The sequence below is a fragment of the Elgaria multicarinata genome, chromosome 2 (genome assembly GCF_023053635.1).
Source record: "Elgaria multicarinata webbii isolate HBS135686 ecotype San Diego chromosome 2, rElgMul1.1.pri, whole genome shotgun sequence".
Classification (NCBI taxonomy): domain Eukaryota; kingdom Metazoa; phylum Chordata; class Lepidosauria; order Squamata; family Anguidae; genus Elgaria; species Elgaria multicarinata.
The window spans coordinates 126,588,610-126,607,451 of NC_086172.1; the positions used below are offsets into that span (position 1 = coordinate 126,588,610).

Sequence of the window (18,842 nt, forward strand, 5' to 3'; positions counted from 1 at the left end):
ATGGAAATGACAGCGGTGGAGGGGTGTGCAAGTATCCGAGCTGCTGCTGTGATGCGCAGGAGGGATTTTTCGGCGTCCCATCCCCATTCAGGAGAACAGAAGGACAATGCTTTCCTGAGACAGAAGGGATGCAGGAGAATCGGACGCGCAAGCAGTCCTCCTGCCTAAGCAAAGGACTGGCCTTTGGTTCTCATGAATGGGGATGGGACAAGACGCAGAAGAATGCCTCCTGCTCGTCACAGCAGCAGCTTGGATCCTTGCACATGCCCCCCGCTGCGCTCCAATATTGGCGGATGGATTTCTGCTGTGGTTGGACGTTGCACGTCCAGCTGCAGGAAGCATTCTTCACCCTCCTGCCCTGCAATCCATTTGGGGATCGGCTCGAGGGGATGGAAGGGGCTCCTTCTATTCCCTCGAATGTATCTCCAGATGGACCGGGGGTGGTGGTGATGGTGGCAAGGGACATGCACATCCCTGGGAACATGGGGGGTGCTGTGATAGGGGGTGCCCCACCCAGGGGTGGCATGTGCCCGTGCAAGGGAAGTGCGTGGGGAGCTGAGTGTCATGCCGCCCCACCCAGGAACGGCACGGTCAGGGTTCCCCAAGCACTTACTGGCACGGGATTATTTCCCCTGCCAACGGGGCCACGCGCGACTAAAGCGGCCGGGCTTTCTGCTGCTCTTGCCTCACGACTCTATCGGCAGGGGAAAGAATCAACACAGCCCACCACGCGACACGACAACCAACGGTTGCGTAGAAAAGCAACTCTGCAAACGTTGGGTTATCTCCGTTGGTTATTTTTTGGGAAATAACCAACCGTGGCATAGTTTTTGCCTGATAGATGACACAATAGTCAAAGGTGGGCTATTTAAGCAACAACTGATTAAATAGTCCACCATTGACTAGTGTGTCGTCTGAACTGAGCCACTGCTTGCCTGTGGCTCTCCAGTTTTTCAGGCAGGGTTGTTTTTTCTCCCCAGCCTGAACTGGAGAAGCTGGGGATTGAAGCTGGGAACTTCTGCATGCAAAGCCGGCGCTCTAACACTGAGCTACGCCCGTCCCCCATCTCAATGGCAGGCTACACCTTCTCCCCCTCAAAAGAACAGGTGCTTTTCTTAAGGAAGTAGGACACCATTCATGAAATGATAACATTTCCGCTACCTGTAAACCCAATCGTATTTCTTGCAGTCGTAACTTCCGATCAGTTTTGCTTAACCTGTTCGCTTCCTTCTCTCCTTGAAGTCTCTTAATTCAGATAAAGATTCTTCTGTGGTGACTCTTTGCTATGGGCTGTGTGTTCTTGGTCGGAGAGCTCTGGGGACTGCTTCACATCATATGTCCAGGTAATGTAAATCCCTTATTCCAGAACTTGACAAAAGAGGAAGTTCAGATCATTCTGACCTCTTTCCATTCCCCAACCTGTAGGACTTTTGTATGCAAACATATATCCCAAACGGCTTGTGTGGGGCAGGCCGAGCATCTGAGTTACTGACAAGGGCCTGTGGATGGAAGTGATTAAAAGTAAATGACAAATTCTTGCAGTGTGTTAAAGGGAGACAATGAGCTTAGCAATTGCACAGAAAATGTGTTTACTTCATGCATCAGATAGCTGGAGCAGTCTCATCTAGACCATTTCAAGAGACTTATTTTCCAGTGGAAAGCTCCATCTGTTTAAAATTAGTGACAGTATTAAATAATATGACTTGGTGGCCATACTGCCATTCTCTCTGACAGAGTAGCAAAATTGTAATGGTGAATACAACTCAAGGGATGGGGAGATGACAGGCAGACCTTGATTCGATGAGACCTTCTCAAGTGTGGTGTAGTGGCTAGAGTGTCGGACTGGGAGTCGGGAGATCTGGGTTCTAGTCCCCACTCAGCCACGGAAACCCACTGGGTGACTTTGGCCCAGTCACAGACTCTCAGCCCAACCCACCTCACAGGGTTGTTTTTGTGAGTATAAAGTGGAGAGGAGGAGGATTATGTACGCCTTGTAGGAAAAAAATCAGGATATGAATGCAATAATAAATAAATAAGAAAAAAAAGGATGTGTAAGGGTGATAATGAGGGAGGTGAAAGATTCAGGAAACATCAAAGCATTTTGGTAAAGATTGGCACAAGGTGGACATTTCCAAATGAATAATATGCTGAGTTCAGTGTAGTGAGAGTCCCTACATAGAACTTCTGCTGTTGCTCTCCTCAACTAGAAGGACTTAAGCTGCTGTCTGCAGGGTAACTTGAGGATGATTATTTGCCCTTGGGTATCTCAGCCTATTGCTTCACACTCGGCCAGGGCAGGAAAAAACCAAAGAACTTTTGTAGGATTTTCACTAGTCTTCTGAGTCAACCTTGTTTATAATGACAATTCTAGTCTGCATTAGCAGTTGTAAGTATAGAATTGGAAGTGTTAGTTTCTTTACAGCCTTTTTCTGCTAACGTAGAAGGTTGAAGACTTTAATGCTTTGGGTTTCTTTTCCAAACTAAACAGTAATCTGGAATCCTTTCTGTACGGGCTCCATGCCTTGTTTAAAGGAGATTTTCGTATCTCATCAATTCGAGATGAATGGATCTTTGCAGACATGGAATTGCTAAGGAAAGTGGTGGTCCCTGGAATCCGCATGTCATTGAAACTGCATCAGGTATGAAGGCGGCTCGTGCTTGCAAGGCAGCAGGACTGAAAGCGGACTAGGTTAGTCTAGCTCAGGTGGAGTGACAGGGCTCTGTGGGACTCCAGAGGTATGAGGTTTCATTGTGAAAACCTAGGTCAGGGGACACGTTTTGAACTGGGGGAGGAGGGGGAAATGGCACACAGGTAGCAATATATGAGGAAAATATTGAAGCAAAAAGGTAGTCTGCCCAAAAATACAATTTCAATTGGCTCAGTGCTGCACTTCAGTATGAATTATTGTCCGCTCACATGTCATTTAGCAGCATTGGAAGCACAGTTTTTGTCAGTTTATTCAGGTGAGCTTATCCATATACATATTTTTCTTCCCCTCCCCCAAAAGCCTAGGTTTGAAAAAAAATCTTTTTACTGAAAAAATGTCCTTTTTCTGAAGAGGAACAATTTTCACGAGTAACAACTAAAAATTTCCGTAGAATCCAGAGCCGGTCCTGTCTCTTACATCTAGTTAGCAGTCCCCCAAGTGTTTAATAAATTAACTCTTTAACACAGATTTGTTTTGTAATTTTTAATCTGTCTGGATATCACCACAAACAATTTGGGGGTTGGTGAGGTGCTGTTGTGATTGCATAATTGCATAGTTTTAAATTTGCATAATTTTAACTCTCCTTTTCGCAATGAAGACCCTACTATACAATGCTGCTTTCGTTCCTCTGTGTAGGATCATTTCACTTCTCCAGATGAATACGATGACCCTGCTGTTCTCTATGAAGCTATTACATCCCATGAGCAAAATCTGGTTATAGCTCATGAAGGGGACCCTGCTTGGAGAAGTGCTGTCCTGTCCAATTCTCCCTCCTTGCTTGCCCTTCGCCATGTGATGGATGATGGCACCAATGAATACAAAATCATCATGCTGAATAAGCGTTATCTAATCTTCAGAGTCATTAAAGTAAGTTGCTTTTTGTAGTGTGACTGATACGAAAACGTTCCTGAATGAGCTGTAGCAAAGGTGGGCCCTTTCTCACCTGTGATAGTGAAGCTGGTGTTTTGAGTAGGTTGGTTGGTGTGTTTTTGTGTTTCTTTTAAAAGCCGAATTCCTGGCAAATGAGAAGTTGTTCAGATTTTTAGTACTGTTGTGCATGTGTTTTCCATAAAATTAAATGTAGGAAGGATTTGACTTCAAATTCCTAAAGTAGGAGGAGAAAAACTAAGCAGGGCTTTAAAAGGTGAAACCTTAATAGCACAATCCTCCGTGTATTCACTCAGAACTAAGTCTTACTGAGCCCAAAGCTCCCTAGATTGTAGCCCAAGAACCATCAGATGGGAGAAGGTAAACTGGACTCACTTTTATACTTTGTGTTGCTGCTTGCAGTTTGTGCATGTGTATTAAAAAAAGAAGAAGGTGGTGAAATTTAAGATCATTGTGAATTTGTACATGTAGTTGGTGAAAGTGTTCTTATAACACTCAGGTACCATAAATCCATTATAACAAGGTTTGATACCCTCAAGTATAGGCTGCAACTATTTTTTTCATTCTTCTTACTTCTCATGCTGAATTCTCTAGTATGGCCTACCTTGCCTCTTTCCGTTCTGTTGCAGGTAAATAAGGAGTGCGTGCGTGGCCTTTGGGCTGGGCAGCAGCAGGAGCTGGTCTTTTTGCGCAATCGGAATCCAGAAAGAGGGAGCATCCAAAATGCAAAGCAAGCTTTGAGGAACATGATAAACTCATCTTGTGATCAGCCTATTGGATACCCAATTTATGTCTCACCTCTGACAACTTCTTACTCAGATAGTCACGAACAGCTCAAAGAGATTCTTGGAGGGGCCATCAGTTTTGGAAACATTAAGAACTTCATAGTATCTACATGGCACAGGTGAGCTATTCAAGAGGTCTCCAGAGAGTATCTGTGGAAATCAGTATGTTCCACTGCAACTGTCTTAGAATACAGCTTACATTATAAAAGTTTTGTGCTTCACTACTTTCCATTATGTAGCAAATGCAAGGTATGATTCTTACTATAACGGGGGGAATTTCACAGTTTTAGAGATGTGAAAACCCCATTTCAGTCACCTTGCCAATTTGAGTTTTATATTTAGTCTGCTGATTCACAGCAAAACTCTGTGTGGATAGCTTATGCCCAGAGGGTTTATCACAGCTGTGCCACTAACTTACTGTGTAAGTTAACTTAACATAGTGACTGTTTTCTATTCAAAATAATTCATCACAAAATGTATAAGTTCATCTGAGGATCTAGAGAGACTAATTACAGAAGAAGAGCCCTGCTGGATCAGACCGAGGGTCCATCTAGTCCAGTACTCTGTTCACACAGTGGCCAACCAGCTGTCGACCAGGGACCCACAAGCAGGACACATTGTAACAGCACCCTCCCATCCATGTTCCCCAGTATATTTATTTTATTTTATTTATTTTATTTAAGGATTTTTATGCCGCCATTCAGCCAAAAAAGGCTCTCATGGCGGCTTACAAAAGTATTTCTTGAAAGTCCCTGCCTACAGGCTTACAATCTAAAAGACATGACACAAAAGGAAAGGGGATTGGGAGGGAGGAGGAGGAGGGGGGAAATAAGTATATAGGCTTACTGCCTCTGATAGTGGAGGTTGCACTTAGCCATCATGACAAGGAGCCATTGATAGCCTTCTCCTCCAGGAATTTATCCACCCCCCTTTTAAAGCCCCTTTTAAATCTCCCACCAACCAGCTTCATGGGATGACCCCAGGTTCTAGTATTATGGGAGAGGGAGAAATACGTCTCCCTATCCACATTCTCTACACCATGCATAATTTTGTACACCTCAGCCTCCTTTTTTCCAAGCTACACAGTCCCAGCTGCTGTAACCTTCCCTTTTCTGGTCTTTCCAGCTCTACAATATCTTATTTTAGGTGTGTTGACCAGAACTGTATGCAGTATTCTAATTTTGGTCGCTAGATTTGTATAAAGGCAGTATAATACTGGCAGTTTTATTCTCAATTCCTTTTCTAATAATTTCTGTAGAATTCTGGAAGGCTTGTGTTAAAGACTGGAGCCTGCTTCTTCTAGCCCAGGGGTCAGCAACCTGGCTGCTTCCGGGGGTCCATCCCCCATTTCCCCTCCTCACCCCCACTGCCGCTTCCTAATGTCACACTCAGCTCAGCAGCGAGGAAGCAGGAAGTTGACAGGCTTCCTGTTTCCTTGCTCCTGAGGTAAACGCAGTGGTAGGAAGAATCGGCAGGGACAGGAGAGAGTGAAGCAAGCAGACGGCAGATGGCGGCAGTGGCAGAAGTGAGTGAGTGAGTGAGCAGGCGCCTAGGCAAGGCAGTGGAAATAGTGGGGCCTTGCGTGAAGGGCCAGCGGGTAAGAGGTGGTGGTGGCAGAAGTGGTGGGTGAGGGGGCAAGAAGAAGACAGGAGAAGAGGTGGCTGCGGGGGGTGTAGGGGAAGGAGGTCCTGAGCTGGAGGGGGCAGAGAGTGGGAAGGAAATATAGGGGCTAAGAGAAGAGGAAATGCAGGACAGCGGCTGGAAGAGAAGAGGAAATCCTGAAAAAACAGCAAAAAATACAGACCCAGGGGGAAGAAATTACAAATACAGACCTCCGAAGGCAGCCTACTCCTGCTGTAGCCTGTTTCCTATTGCGTTTTCACTTGTCTTCAGGTTACGCAAAGGCTGCGGTGCTGGCTGCAACAGTGGGGGAAACATTGAAGACTCAGATGCTGGTGGTGGAGCTTCCTGCACAAGCAACAGTGCCAACGCCAACGACTCTCAGAGCAGCGTGTCGCAAGGTGGAGGCGGAGGAGGGAATGTAACAGTTGGACAGGGGCCTGGAATAGGACTGCATCCTCCTGTCACGTCTCACCCCACTACTCTAGGTAAAGCTGAGCCAGTGCGTGCGAAAGTCTGCCTTTACATCCCTTACTGTCAGGATGGGGAACCTATAGCCCTCCAGTTGCTGGACGCGCAACTTCCATCAGGCTCAGTCAGCATGACAGGCGTTATCCGACAACATCTGGAGCATCAAGGTTCTCCACCTGTGCTTTCCTGTTTGGGTCATGTTGTGGAGGAACACAGAAGACTGAGGGAAGGCTTTTTTTTTTTCTATCAGCACATGTACAGAAGTTCTAGAAATCCTTTAACCAATTATTGTTAGGCCTGTCATGCAGTAGCATGTGCTTTAAGTAACTCTCTTCTTGGACCAAACCTAAAAGAGCAGTTTGGTAGTCATAAGTTCATCTCATGGGTTTTATTCATCCATTGAAAGACTTGGGGTTGTTGCAGAATGTATGGTTGCCATGTCAAGGTTATTTTAAATTGCTCTCAGTGGCTGTTTTCACTGCCCTTGGTGAGCTCTTTCTGTGCAGGGGCTCACCACCACATGCGTCAGTCAGTTTCCGCCATGTCATGCCCCAAGCCAAGAGAAATCTGTGGTAGTATGGAAAAATGTTGGCAACCAATGCAAACCAATAGCTGAGAACGTGGTGACTGCTGCCATATTGAGCCATGTGCACCATCCATGAGAGAAGACAAGAAAGATTAAGAGTTTATTTTAGAGAGTAGTCTCAAAACGTTTGTCTGACATTTGTTATCCCAGTGTATGAATGAAAGCTATGATAGCTACTGCAACTTCTAGAAGGCACCGACTGTTGTCACACACACACACATCACCCCAGGGAGTCTTCTTCTGAGGAGGAACTTGACTCATCTGAGTTCAAGGACCCTTCTTCCCCTGAGAGCGATCCAGCGGCAGTGTCTCAGGAGGGTGATGGAAGAAGAGCTGAGGAGGAAGCAGGCCCCTCCCGAATGTCGGGTGCGGGAGGGGCTCCCTCCTTTGCCAGATGGGTCGGGTTCTGAGCAGAAGAGGAGCGTCCACTCAGCCCTCATGAGGGATGACTTACGAAGTGCAGAGAGCAGGCTTAGGAAAGGCCCTTAGGAAAGGCGCCCAGCTGCCGGCCAGGAACTCAGCTCTGTGAATGCCATCCTTATATAGCTGGCTTCACCAGAAAGCACTCTGATGAACTGCAGCTGGGAGTTGGCTGTGTCCAGGCTAGGTCTTGGATAAAAGCCAGCCAGGCCAGCCAAACCAACTCTGACAGCAACATCTTGACCTGTTGTCGGTAGCTGTGCGTTCTTCCTGTATCCTGGACTCTTGGCCTGGACTGGATTTCGTAACCTGGACCTCAGACAGGCTCTCTGTCTCCATTGCTCGGATTCCCTTGAACTGCCCAGTGAGCGGATTCTTATCGCTTTCGGTACTCCCAGCAACCTTGAAGCATCTCTGCTGGCCAGTTAGAGGGACCCGTGTGTTTTGCTGGCCCAGTTAGAGTAACACACGCTGGTAGCAGACGCTGCCTCTGAAACAGGACACTGGCCTAGATTGCAGTTTTAATTTTTGACGCAGCCAGCCCTATTGTAGCTAAACTAGGTGAGGCTTTTCCAATTTGCCCATCAAGTTTAGATCAAGAAAGAATTGTATATCTTTTTTTAAAAAATGAACCTATCTTATATCAGAAACTAGCATTTGCTCTTTTTTCTCCTGGTCATATCTCCTTTTCAGGCACCAGCCACAGCGCTCACTCTGTGCAGTCCAGCCTCGTCAGACATTCCCCCGCTCGTGCCTCCGTCGCCAGCCAGTCCTCGTATTGCTACAGCAGTCGTCATTCCTCCCTCCGCACGTCTGCGACCGGCTTTGTGCCTTGCCGGCGCTCTTCCACCAGCCAGCTCTCCCTTCGCAACCTTCCATCATCCATCCAGTCACGGCTGTCCATGGTGAACCAAACGGAGTTCCCTAGCCAGGCCGGTGTTGCCAACGTGCAGCATGGCCTACCCTCTTCAAGCAGCTCTAGCCAAAGCATCCCAGCCTGCAAACAGCATGCCCTCGCTGGGTTTCTTGGGACGGATGGAATGGGCAATGCTACCGACATGCAACCGGGCACAAATGTGAGCCCTGTGAACCAGACACAAGCCAAAAGGGATGATGTTGTTTACAGAATCCAGGTGAGTCAAGCAGAGGAGTACATCTGACTTCCCCTTTAGTACCCGCTTTGGTTGTTGGCCTGGGGTACACTTAAGTTTTATAATGCAGGAGCATAGACTGTTGCTGTGGTTCGTATTGTAACGTATCTGTAGAGGTAATACACTAAGGGACTGGCATTCTGCTACTTAAAAATAAGTACAGGTCTCAAGAAGCTGACTAAGGAAACTATAGAAGTGTTGTGGGAGGGGTGTCATATGTTTCCATTACTTTTCCAGGACTACAAAGCCATTCTTTCCCCCATCCCCCAAGTTGAATAGTAAACGTACATGATTCAGTCCATGACTAGCAGTTTATGACAAATAGATGGTTGTTGCAATGAGTAATGCAGGTTTATACACAGAAAGAATAAATACCTTTCCATGCAGACAAAAGCTATGGTTCTCCAGCTCTTTAGGACTTGGTAACAATGCCTATAGTCACGGGCTAGTTTGAAATGGTAAAGCTTCAAGAGGACAATATCATAAGGGAGAGAAACACTTTAATTTTCCTTTAAATCAAGGACAAGGAACCTCCAGATGTTATTGGGACTTTACCTCCCCTCATCCTGCTGTCTGGGGCTGATAGGAGTTGGAATCCAACATCTGGTGGGCCACAAGTTCCACACCTTTGTTTGGAATAGTTGGTTCCCCAATATTTTTAGCTGTTTCTGTTGCAGATAATGGATCCTAGCCAGGTACTGGAAGGGATCAACCTGTCCAAAAGAAAGGAACTGCAGTGGCCAGATGAGACGATAAGGCTGAGAGCCGGGAGAAACACCTGGAAAGACTGGAGTCCTCAGGAAGGCATGGAAGGCCACGTGAGTTCCACCCGTAAACCTGTTTTTGAGATTGGGATGTTTGCTCTAGGGGGCATGTTGAATGTATACACAGCTCAGGTCTAGTTATACATTTCATTTAAAAATAAGTAAATTTGAGCACTAAGAAAAAGCCCAATTCTGCAGCCTGTAAATGATGGCAAATATAGTGTTGGTTGGTTGTTGTTTTAATATAATTCTGCTTATGCAAGCCTTCCCTATTGACCACTAGTAATTTTATTTATGTTAGTTACTCCATTACTATGCCACTCAATAGCTGAAGCTCTCTAGGCAGTTCACAACAATTAAAACCATAAAATATAACACAACAGAATACAATATAAAAGTTTAAAACTACAGTATAAAATAAAAATAAAATGTAACCTAGCAGCAGTGTGAAGATTTAAAATACTGCAACAGATTTAAAACAATAGAAACTGAAAGACTAAAATGCCTGGAAAATAAGAGAGTCTTCACCTGGCACCAAAAATCTTTCCCAAGCTCCCAGTCCTTTAGTTTTGTGACATGCTTTCAAGCTGAGTTTAATAGTCATAAGCTCTAGAATCCTGTACTTAAAAATAAAATAAAACCCTAGTGAGACATGACAGATGGTCAGCTCTGCGTCGCACCCAGTACATGTTCCACGCTTGGAAGGCAAGATCACAGAACACAACTAGTCCTGGGTTTTTGTGCTCTCTGTGTGTTCAGGCACTAGTTAGGCACATACTTGAAGTATAAAACTCTGCAGACCAGCACCAAAGCATTATTTTCCTTCCCTTTTCTTCTTGTTCCATTTCTTAAATGCCTATTTAGAGGGGGCGTTTTGTCTTGTAAAATACATAGCATCACCAGGCGAATGTTTTATCATACTTCATTGCTGCCCACTCACTTTTTTTGTGGGTCCTTTTGACCACCTCCCACTCCTTCTGGTCTTCTTTCCGCAACAAATAAAACCCCAGTAAATCTGATATTTTGGGGGGAAGTGAAATGTGCTGCCATTTCCTACTGTGGGCAGGAAAAGCTGCACGATAAAAATGCCCACTGAATAGGCCAGGTGGTCATTATTTACCTCCTCTTTCTTCCCCTGTGTGAAGAAAGAGGAAGTATCATGGGACAGAAGCAGGGGAAAAGCGATGGTAAGGAAACACGATCCCCTCTCCCCGGTCTGATGACGCTCACAGTCTCACCATTTTGAGCAGGAAAAATATCGTAGTGTGTTCTGTTCAAATGTTAAAACCATGAGTGGACATTGAACAATTTCTGAGGTGAGACACCTGATGGGTGGAACATGGAACCCTAATCCTGAAACCACTACCACCACCACCACGTAGGGAGAAGATTAGGACATGATCATCCAATCTTGGGCCATTATCTTTGTAACAGAACAGTGCAGCATTTGAGGTTGTTGAAAGTTATACTTGGCTGTATTAGCTAAATTTTCTTCCTTTGACCTACCACCAGGTGATTCACCGTTGGGTGCCTTGCAGCAGAGATCCAGGGAGTAGATCTCACATTGACAAAACCATCCTACTTGTCCAGATTGAAGACAAATATGTTGCTGTGATTGAAACTGGAGTCCTGGAACTTGGGGCTGAAGTGTGACTACTTGTTGTCCTTCTCCAAAAAAAAGTTAGAAATGAAGTCTCAAGAGGATGCTCCTAATGCCTCATGAAAAAGGAAAAGACTTGAAAACCAAGTGGGTGGGTGGGTCAGCCTCTGGCCCCAAATAAATAAGGGGGCTTTTTGGAGTATTTTTCAAGTTAGCTACTGAGGATAACATTGTGCATGAATGGTAAACATGACATAACTTTTGTTTTGTACTTTATTTTATGCATTGCAATGCTTTAAAAAAAACAACCCCACATTTTCCAGTTTTAAGATAGGAACATCTCATTTTTGTAATTGTTTTGCCAAAAATGACCATGTTTTGTCACAGTAATGTGGATTCTGTTAATTTTTTAAGCAACTGAGTAGTGTATACATAAGCAGAATTGAGGGTTTATTCATGGCAAGAATGACCAGACTTAAAGATTCTTATTCCTTGTGAGTGAAAAAAATTAATGAAAAAACTGCACTAATACTTTTTTTTATGGCAATGCACTAAAAAAAAACTCTGAGATTGTTCAGAACATTTATTTATATATATTATATGTATATAAATATATAAAAAGAAGAAAAGACCATTATTTAAATTGCCTTTGGGATTAACCCCCTCCCGCTCCATTTTCATATTGATGGTAGGAACTGTGCCATTAATTCATTTTTGGCTTAAAACACTAGATTGCACACCAGTGCATTCATACTAGCATAGTCACAATATATGATGGAGCACCAATAATTATAGAATGAAATATCAGAGGTTTCTGCTTTTGGTGAAACCAGTTGATGGTGCAAATGTCACCCTTTTATGGTGGGCCCAATCACACAATGGTGCATTTTCTTCCTTTATCTTCGGCTGCTTCCCAACTGGAGCCAGCTAAAATACGCTATTATCATCTTTTGGAAGAAGTTTGCTTTTTTGAGGGAAACTGGATAAAGTCCAGTATTTTAAATGAGCCTGTGTCTTTCTCTCTGTGTTGGGACTTCTTCCTATATTCGGTCAGGTGAAACAACTTGACCTTTTTTCTTTCTTTCTTTTTTAATTAAAGGAAAAATATAGGAGGCACAGCCAGACGTCATATTACTTGTACCATTTCGCCTTTTAGCTCCCTCTAGTCATTATTATTATTTTTTGTGACTTGAATTTTATTTTCAGTGGTTATATACTCTATAATAACTGTATTTTGTATAACTGTGAAATTGATTTATGTTGCATATCTTAGGTTTTACTGTGTTTGGGGTTATTTTAGTGTGTGTTTTCAGGGAAACAAGTTATTCAAATAGCATCAGGGTGAGGAGAGGAAGCCGCAGATTCTTAACATGCTGCTTCTATGACTTGCTCACAGCATTCATGAAAAGTTGTATACGTAGTGATTGTTTCCTGTGTGTGTTCTGGAACTCTGTTCGGCTCAATAGGAAACTGAAAGTCTGCAATTGTAGCTTTTAGAAGCAGCCATCTTTTATTCTCATTAACTAACCCAATATTAAGTTAAAATGATTTATGGGTGATCTTGCAAGGGAGGAATTACTGTGAAATCAAAATCATTACATACCTAATTAAGAGTTGGATTTTTCATGATGTGAGAAGATATGAAGTAATGTCCTAGCGCAAATTGTCTGATGCCATGAAAACAGCCTATGTGCTGTGCAGTGCAAAGTGTCAATAAGGTGAAAATGTTGTTCTTAGTGTATTGAACTTAGGATCTTGATAAGGCCACACACTATGCAAAGTTTTCCCAGTACTGTGGTTTTTACTGCTGCAGGTAACTCATACTATGAGTGTGAAATCACATACTTAATTTTCAGAAAAACAACAGCATACATGCATGAATGAAGGAAAACCTTTGAAAAGTTTTTGCTGCTCTGGTCTGGGCTATTGCCTGTGAATATTAATTATGACCCGGCTGTCTGAATACCTTCTGTTAGCACCTGGCCTTTGGGGCATTTCCATCCTTTTTAAGCATCAGTGAAACCTACTGCCATGTGTTTTTGATGGGTGTTGGCTCCCTTCTCAGTTGACAATTACATGTTTATTCATTTATCACTCCCCTCTTGGGTTTTCCAAGAACTATAAGGGGAAGAGCAACCAACCTTTTCAGAAGATAATCAGTGATCTTGCACATAGTTACATCCATCAATAAACTTCTTTTAAAAAGTGTCAGCTTGAAAGTATAACATGGTAAATTCCCTGTGTTAGATTTCTCTGAGAACAAGATTTTGCTTTCCCATTTTTAACCTCATCTAGTTAGCAGTAAATATTTCACAGGAAGATACATAACTCCAGTTTCATCCTCAGGTTTCTTAACTTGCCCATATCCCATTAATTTGGGAATTGAACTCTGGGATTCTTGGTTCTTAATGTATGACCATCTACTTAGTGCATATGGAGTTTCTACACAAAGCTCATTTGCTTTTCTCTTTGCTCGCTGCGTTAGATGGGCTTATAAGCCAAAAATATTAAATTGCTACACAACTTTCATTATGTGGAACTGTAATACAATTCAATACCTTGGGGAATTTCTTATAACTTCTCCAGCAAGATGTGCAAGAATTTTTTGAATTCTTGTTTTTTCCCCAAATTCTTTGCCATTAATACTCAATATTTATACGGAGCTGGTAATCCACTAGATTAATTTCTCTTTGCTTAGATTTATTTTATTTTATAAATAATATCCAATGATGTATATCTAGGATAATTTTATGATAGTATTTCTACAGTGGATATTTATAAACCTATACTTAATATCCTGACTACTCAGCTAGGGGTAAGTCTTTGAACAGAAAAGGATGCTTAACTTCCCAGTTAATATCCTGGGAAAATAAAGTAGGAATTTTCCTTACCTCATTTTGAAATGCTTTGTTTTTCTTAAAGAATATGCAATCCTACTCATACCAAATGTTGGAGTAGTGAATTGTAGACTTTCATGTAAACTAGGAAATGGAAAAGAGTCCTGAGTAGTAGAAGAGAAGTACTTTTTTAAAAAAATGCCATCCCTTATTAGAGTATCTGACATGTTTTTGCTTCCAAGTCTTTTGTGGCATTACCCTCCCAGTCTTGCTGCTGGAGAGAGAGTGGCTACAAAACTATGTGGAAATGCTGAACAGACGTAGCCCTGGAATGGTGTGGCAGAGGGCCTTGAAAACTTTGCTGTGGGACAAAATATTAGCAAAGCAGGCAATAAAATGCCTTATTCTGAGACCAAATAACCCAGGGATGTCAGTCCTCCTGCTCAAAGCCGTTTTAAGCAATGGTAATATCTCAACCAAACAGAGTAGTATAAATGGAAGAGCCTTTCAAAGCATATAGAAAAACTTCATATTAGGTATGGGGCTAAGCCACCATGGTATTATATACCTAATTTTATTAAGGGAATTTTTTTTGCCTATTATATAGGTTTGTACTTGTCTGGCCTTACTTGGTGTTTGATAACCTGATGCCCTTTGCTCTGTGATGCTAGACAGTGTAAGAAATTATAGCAGTATTTAAAATGTGCCTTAGTAAAATGTTTGCGGGTACATAACACCTTGGTGGGAGTTACTACCCTTGACTAGTCCTCGCCCAAATTTTTTAAAGATGGCTGCTCCAAAAGGCTTCAGGGATGTAATGCATCATTCATTAGGCACACACACTTTAAAAATAATAATCAAAAATGCCATTTAGACGTTTCTACTCTGTATACACACAAACCAATAAAGTTGCTCAGCTTATGACTTCAACACATGGAAATTGCATAGCTTGAGGGTTAAACTTGTTAGTGTCCTTATGAACCTTAGCCTGACAATGAACTGCTAATGATTATATAGAGTGAGGAGGGAGAAAAAATATATCAAGTTGGAATGTGGAATATATACTCTGCATCTACCAGCATATGGCGATCTTGCCAGGGATAGGGGTATGTGTACTTGGTGTGTGTCGGTGAGTGTGCGTGTGTGTGTGTGTGTGTGTGTCTGCGTGTGTGTGTTGTTGGAAACAGCCTGTAAATATTGTAGCTGTTTAAAACTGGGGAAAACTGAGGAGATTTGTTTGCAACATGTTGCATTGAAAAGGACAGTATTGACAGTGAAGAAACACTGAAATAAAAAAAAAACCTTTTTCGTCCTGTCGTCCGTTATTTTAGTTTCTCACATCTGGGGAAGATCCATAATTCACTGGTAGAGCTCCTGCTTTGCATGAAGAAGACCCCAGGTTCAAGCTCTGACATCTCCATGTGTGGCTGGAAAAACTCTTGCCTGAAACCCTGGAGAGCCACTGCCCGTCAGTGTCAAACTTATTGAGCTAGATGTTCCGATGGTCTGGCTCAGTATAAGTTGGCTTCCTATGTTCGTAAAAAAATTGTACATATTCTGTATCTTGATGTCTATGAAGAGTAATGTGGGGAAACGGGAAGCTGAACTAGATAGGCCTTTGGTCTGATCCACTCTTCAGTTCAGAACCTAAGGAACAGGAAGTAGCTACAGCAAGGAGAACAGTGCTTTGGAGAACGCCAATTGATCAATGGACTGGTAATAGTAAGAAAAGCATGCAAAAGCTGGGGAGAAGGGAGTAGACAGACAGTAAGCGATGCTGAAGGAGGTAAGTTTTTCATCAGAGGAAATTCCACAGTAGAGAGGTCACAGACAGAACAGTTCTTGGCAGAGACTAAGATAAAAAGAGAGTGTGTGGGAGTCTGCCCAAAGCCAGACATTGAAGGAGGTGGTTAGAGAGAGGAGGCAGGAGGTGCTGGATCAGAGAGATTGTCAATACAAATGCTGAAATTGCCAAGGTGCAAAGTAGGGAAATTGTCAGAGATGGTCTGAAATGGTTGCTGGGACAGCAATATAGAACAACAATACAGAGATGCAAAGGAGAGTAGGGTCTTAACACAGAACTTGAGAGGTAGAAAAGCAGAGGAATGGGTAAAAGGAAGAATTTGGAAGAATGAAAACTCCTACTTTGTCCTTGCCTAACTGAAAGAATTTGGGAAGAAGGCCCAACTCTCACCTGATCTCTAAGGTGAGTTGAGTGAGAGAATAACCCCCAAGCAAGAGAGGAGTTTGAGGTACTGAGAAAGGAACTTCACACTAGAATGATTTTGTTCTATCCCCCAGCAAGAAAATGTTCTCTTATGTTGATGAACCTCCATTCGGCTGAATTAGGAAAAATGGGAAGCCTCATCAGTTCTTTGTGATATTCTTAGCATGGATTGGTCTGCCTAATCCAGGTGGGGAAGTGTATTTTTGGCAAAATAATTGGGTTAAATCTAAAACACAGGAGAATCAAGATGAAAATATCCAAAAGTACTGTATTTTCAAAATGGCCCTATGTGTTCCAAGGGCCATAATGATGGTTGTACTCTTCTTTTCCTTCTTTCTTTTTTGAGGGGCTGGTAAGCTCAAAACACACTGGATCGTTTTTAAAATAAAACTGGCTTTCTGCAGCACCCTTAAATATTTTTCTTTTGGAACGATTCAGCTCTTGTTTCGGGAATAAATTTAAAACTTCCAGCAGATGGCAGTAACAATTCAGCCTTGCAGACATAACTAATGCTGCAATTCTAGGCACATTTTCCTGCGAGTAAGTGCCATTAAACACAGTGGAACTAACTTTTTGTTTGCAGGTAAAGCAAGGAAGCATCATCACGATCTCATTCAAAATAATGCATCATTTTCAAAAATCCAGACAATGCACTGAAATCCCCTTGATGTTTACTGGGTTTAATTCCATTTTGTCCCTTGCACTGAAGCACTGCACGTATCAGGAAAACAGATTGTGAATTCCTTTAACTGAAATTTATATGGGAGAATTGATCATGGGCTCTAGTGGAGGAAAACCAGGGCTGGCCTAACATTAGGTTGAGCGAGACTGACAGTAGCCCCTGAACCAGCCTGCTGCCTCAGGTGTGGTGGAGGATGCTATCCCTTCAACAGTGTTAAAATAAGGTGGTACTGCCCAATCCAGTTGGCTTCAGGGCTGCCTTGGGCAGACCCTGAGGAAGCAGTGGTGGACACCAAGTGTGCTTCCAGATGGATGACTCCTAGCACTCCCAAAGAGATTTGTGCAGCTATTCTGTCTTTTCCTCCTTAATGGGTTTTTTTTGTATCTGAGGCAGGATGATTGTACAATAAAAGCTTGGAAGCAGCCCAACCAGCTCGTTAAAACAGACAGTGTACTTCCTAACTTGTTCTGACTACCACAAAGGAGCCCACAGTTAACTAATACCTCCCCCCAAAAAAGTTTTCACGGTGCCGTGTGCCAAAATGTAGGGTCAGGAGCATACACAGTCTGCAATAGGCTAACTTGGCTGTCGCTCTGGCTTTTGTCATAAGCAGTGCTTTTTGGAATGTGGTGAAATGACCGATGGAAAAGGATCTAAGCTAGCCTTTCCCATCCCAGCACACTCCATATGGACTATAGGTCCCATCATCCACAGCCAGCAGGGCACCAGGTTGTGGGGAGGCTGATAGAAGTTCTGGAAGAGAACTCCCTTATTCAAACATTAATCAGGTGATGGGTGTGAGGAGTATCGAGGAGCTCTAGCAAAGTTCCACTTCAAAACCAAATGTGTAGTTGGGCCTTGGAACAAATGGCAGAAAGCTGAAGTGTACAATTGTACCAGGGAAATTGGTCCCATCCTGCTTCTCCATTGCTTGCCCTGACCTCTTGCGAGGAGGGAGGGAGCTGTCCTACAGGGGTCCCAGGCCATGAGGGGTCCCTCCCTTCCCTGCCTGTGGTGTGAACTCCACGCTGCCGTCTGTCCTCCCTTTGAGGCTTGTCTTTGCTCACACAGTGCTCTTGTTTATAAATAGACCCTGTATTTACAGTCGGAGAAGTTGCTTTTGTTTTTGAATGTTTTGCATTAACATTTTTCACTAATAACTTGCATGCAAATGATCTGTTTTCCTCTTAGTGTGCCAGTCCTTTTAACTCCTGCCATTCTGTTATGTCTCCAACCAAAGTATCCAGATGTTTAAAAGGAGTTTTTTTGGTATGAAATTCCTTAGGTTTAAAGGTTAGACTCTGAACATTAAATGGATGAATCATGTCTAAGAACTCTTAGCTGGAGACTTGGTGTTGCAGGAAGTCTTACCTGCAAGACCAGGGGTCTGTCTTTAGGAAGCCAAGTTGGCCCCACCTTCCTGCTAAACTCTGCAATTTCACTTACCCCGGTGGCATTGGGTAATCCCCACGCCAAGGAGGCAGTGCACAGTTTTGAGCCGCCCCCCACTCTCTTCCTGGTTTCTGGTGACCAATTGGTGGCTGCCTTCACCGAGGATGGCCATGGAGCGATGTCAGACAGCAGAAGAGCCAGGCCCAGGGTCACCTTGCTCCCACTGAGAAAGTCAGGGTAAGTCCCTGACTTTTTTCTGCGCAGCTTTGCAGAAAAGCCTTACAGTGGTTGCAAATCTGTGGCTGCATCATAGAGCTGACGCAGCACAGCTTCACAGCCACAGCGGGGCTTGGGATGCATAGAGGCAGCCTGCAGGTCTCCAGCTAAGTGTGGGATTGAGGAATACTGGCTCAAGCCACCAACTTGCTCATAACTCTATTTAAGAGCTTCCCTGACTGAAGTGAGTCGTTCACAGCACACCTCCATTAAACCTGTTCCTTGTTTCTCACTCTCTTCCATTTCTCCCTTCACCCCACCCCCACCCCGGAAATAAGCCCTTCAAAAAATTGAATTACTGTACTGTGGTTGTCAAGCTGCTAGGCACATTTTATGTGGGTTGAGGCAAGTTGCTGTGACGATTTTGGTAAGCAGAGAGAACAGTTTGCTTTGCACAATCTTGTTATGCTCTTAGGATGAATCCACAGTGCCGCA

The 18,842-nt window shown here is 43.5% G+C and overlaps 1 protein-coding gene across 2 annotated transcripts in view; it reads left to right on the forward strand.

Moving 5' to 3' along the window:
• Positions 1-15,136, forward strand: part of PCNX1 (pecanex 1) — a 104,746-nt gene extending 89,610 nt beyond the window's left edge. For both annotated transcript variants that reach the window (XM_063117606.1, XM_063117607.1), the window contains 8 exons: positions 1,243-1,343; positions 2,489-2,639; positions 3,345-3,575; positions 4,226-4,500; positions 6,275-6,489; positions 8,172-8,611; positions 9,307-9,447; positions 10,906-15,136. In XM_063117606.1, coding sequence (XP_062973676.1) covers positions 1,243-1,343; positions 2,489-2,639; positions 3,345-3,575; positions 4,226-4,500; positions 6,275-6,489; positions 8,172-8,611; positions 9,307-9,447; positions 10,906-11,046 — 1,695 coding nt within the window. In that variant the 3' untranslated portion in view covers positions 11,047-15,136. The remainder of the gene's footprint in view (positions 1-1,242; positions 1,344-2,488; positions 2,640-3,344; positions 3,576-4,225; positions 4,501-6,274; positions 6,490-8,171; positions 8,612-9,306; positions 9,448-10,905) is intronic.
• Positions 15,137-18,842: the final 3,706 nt, after the last annotated feature.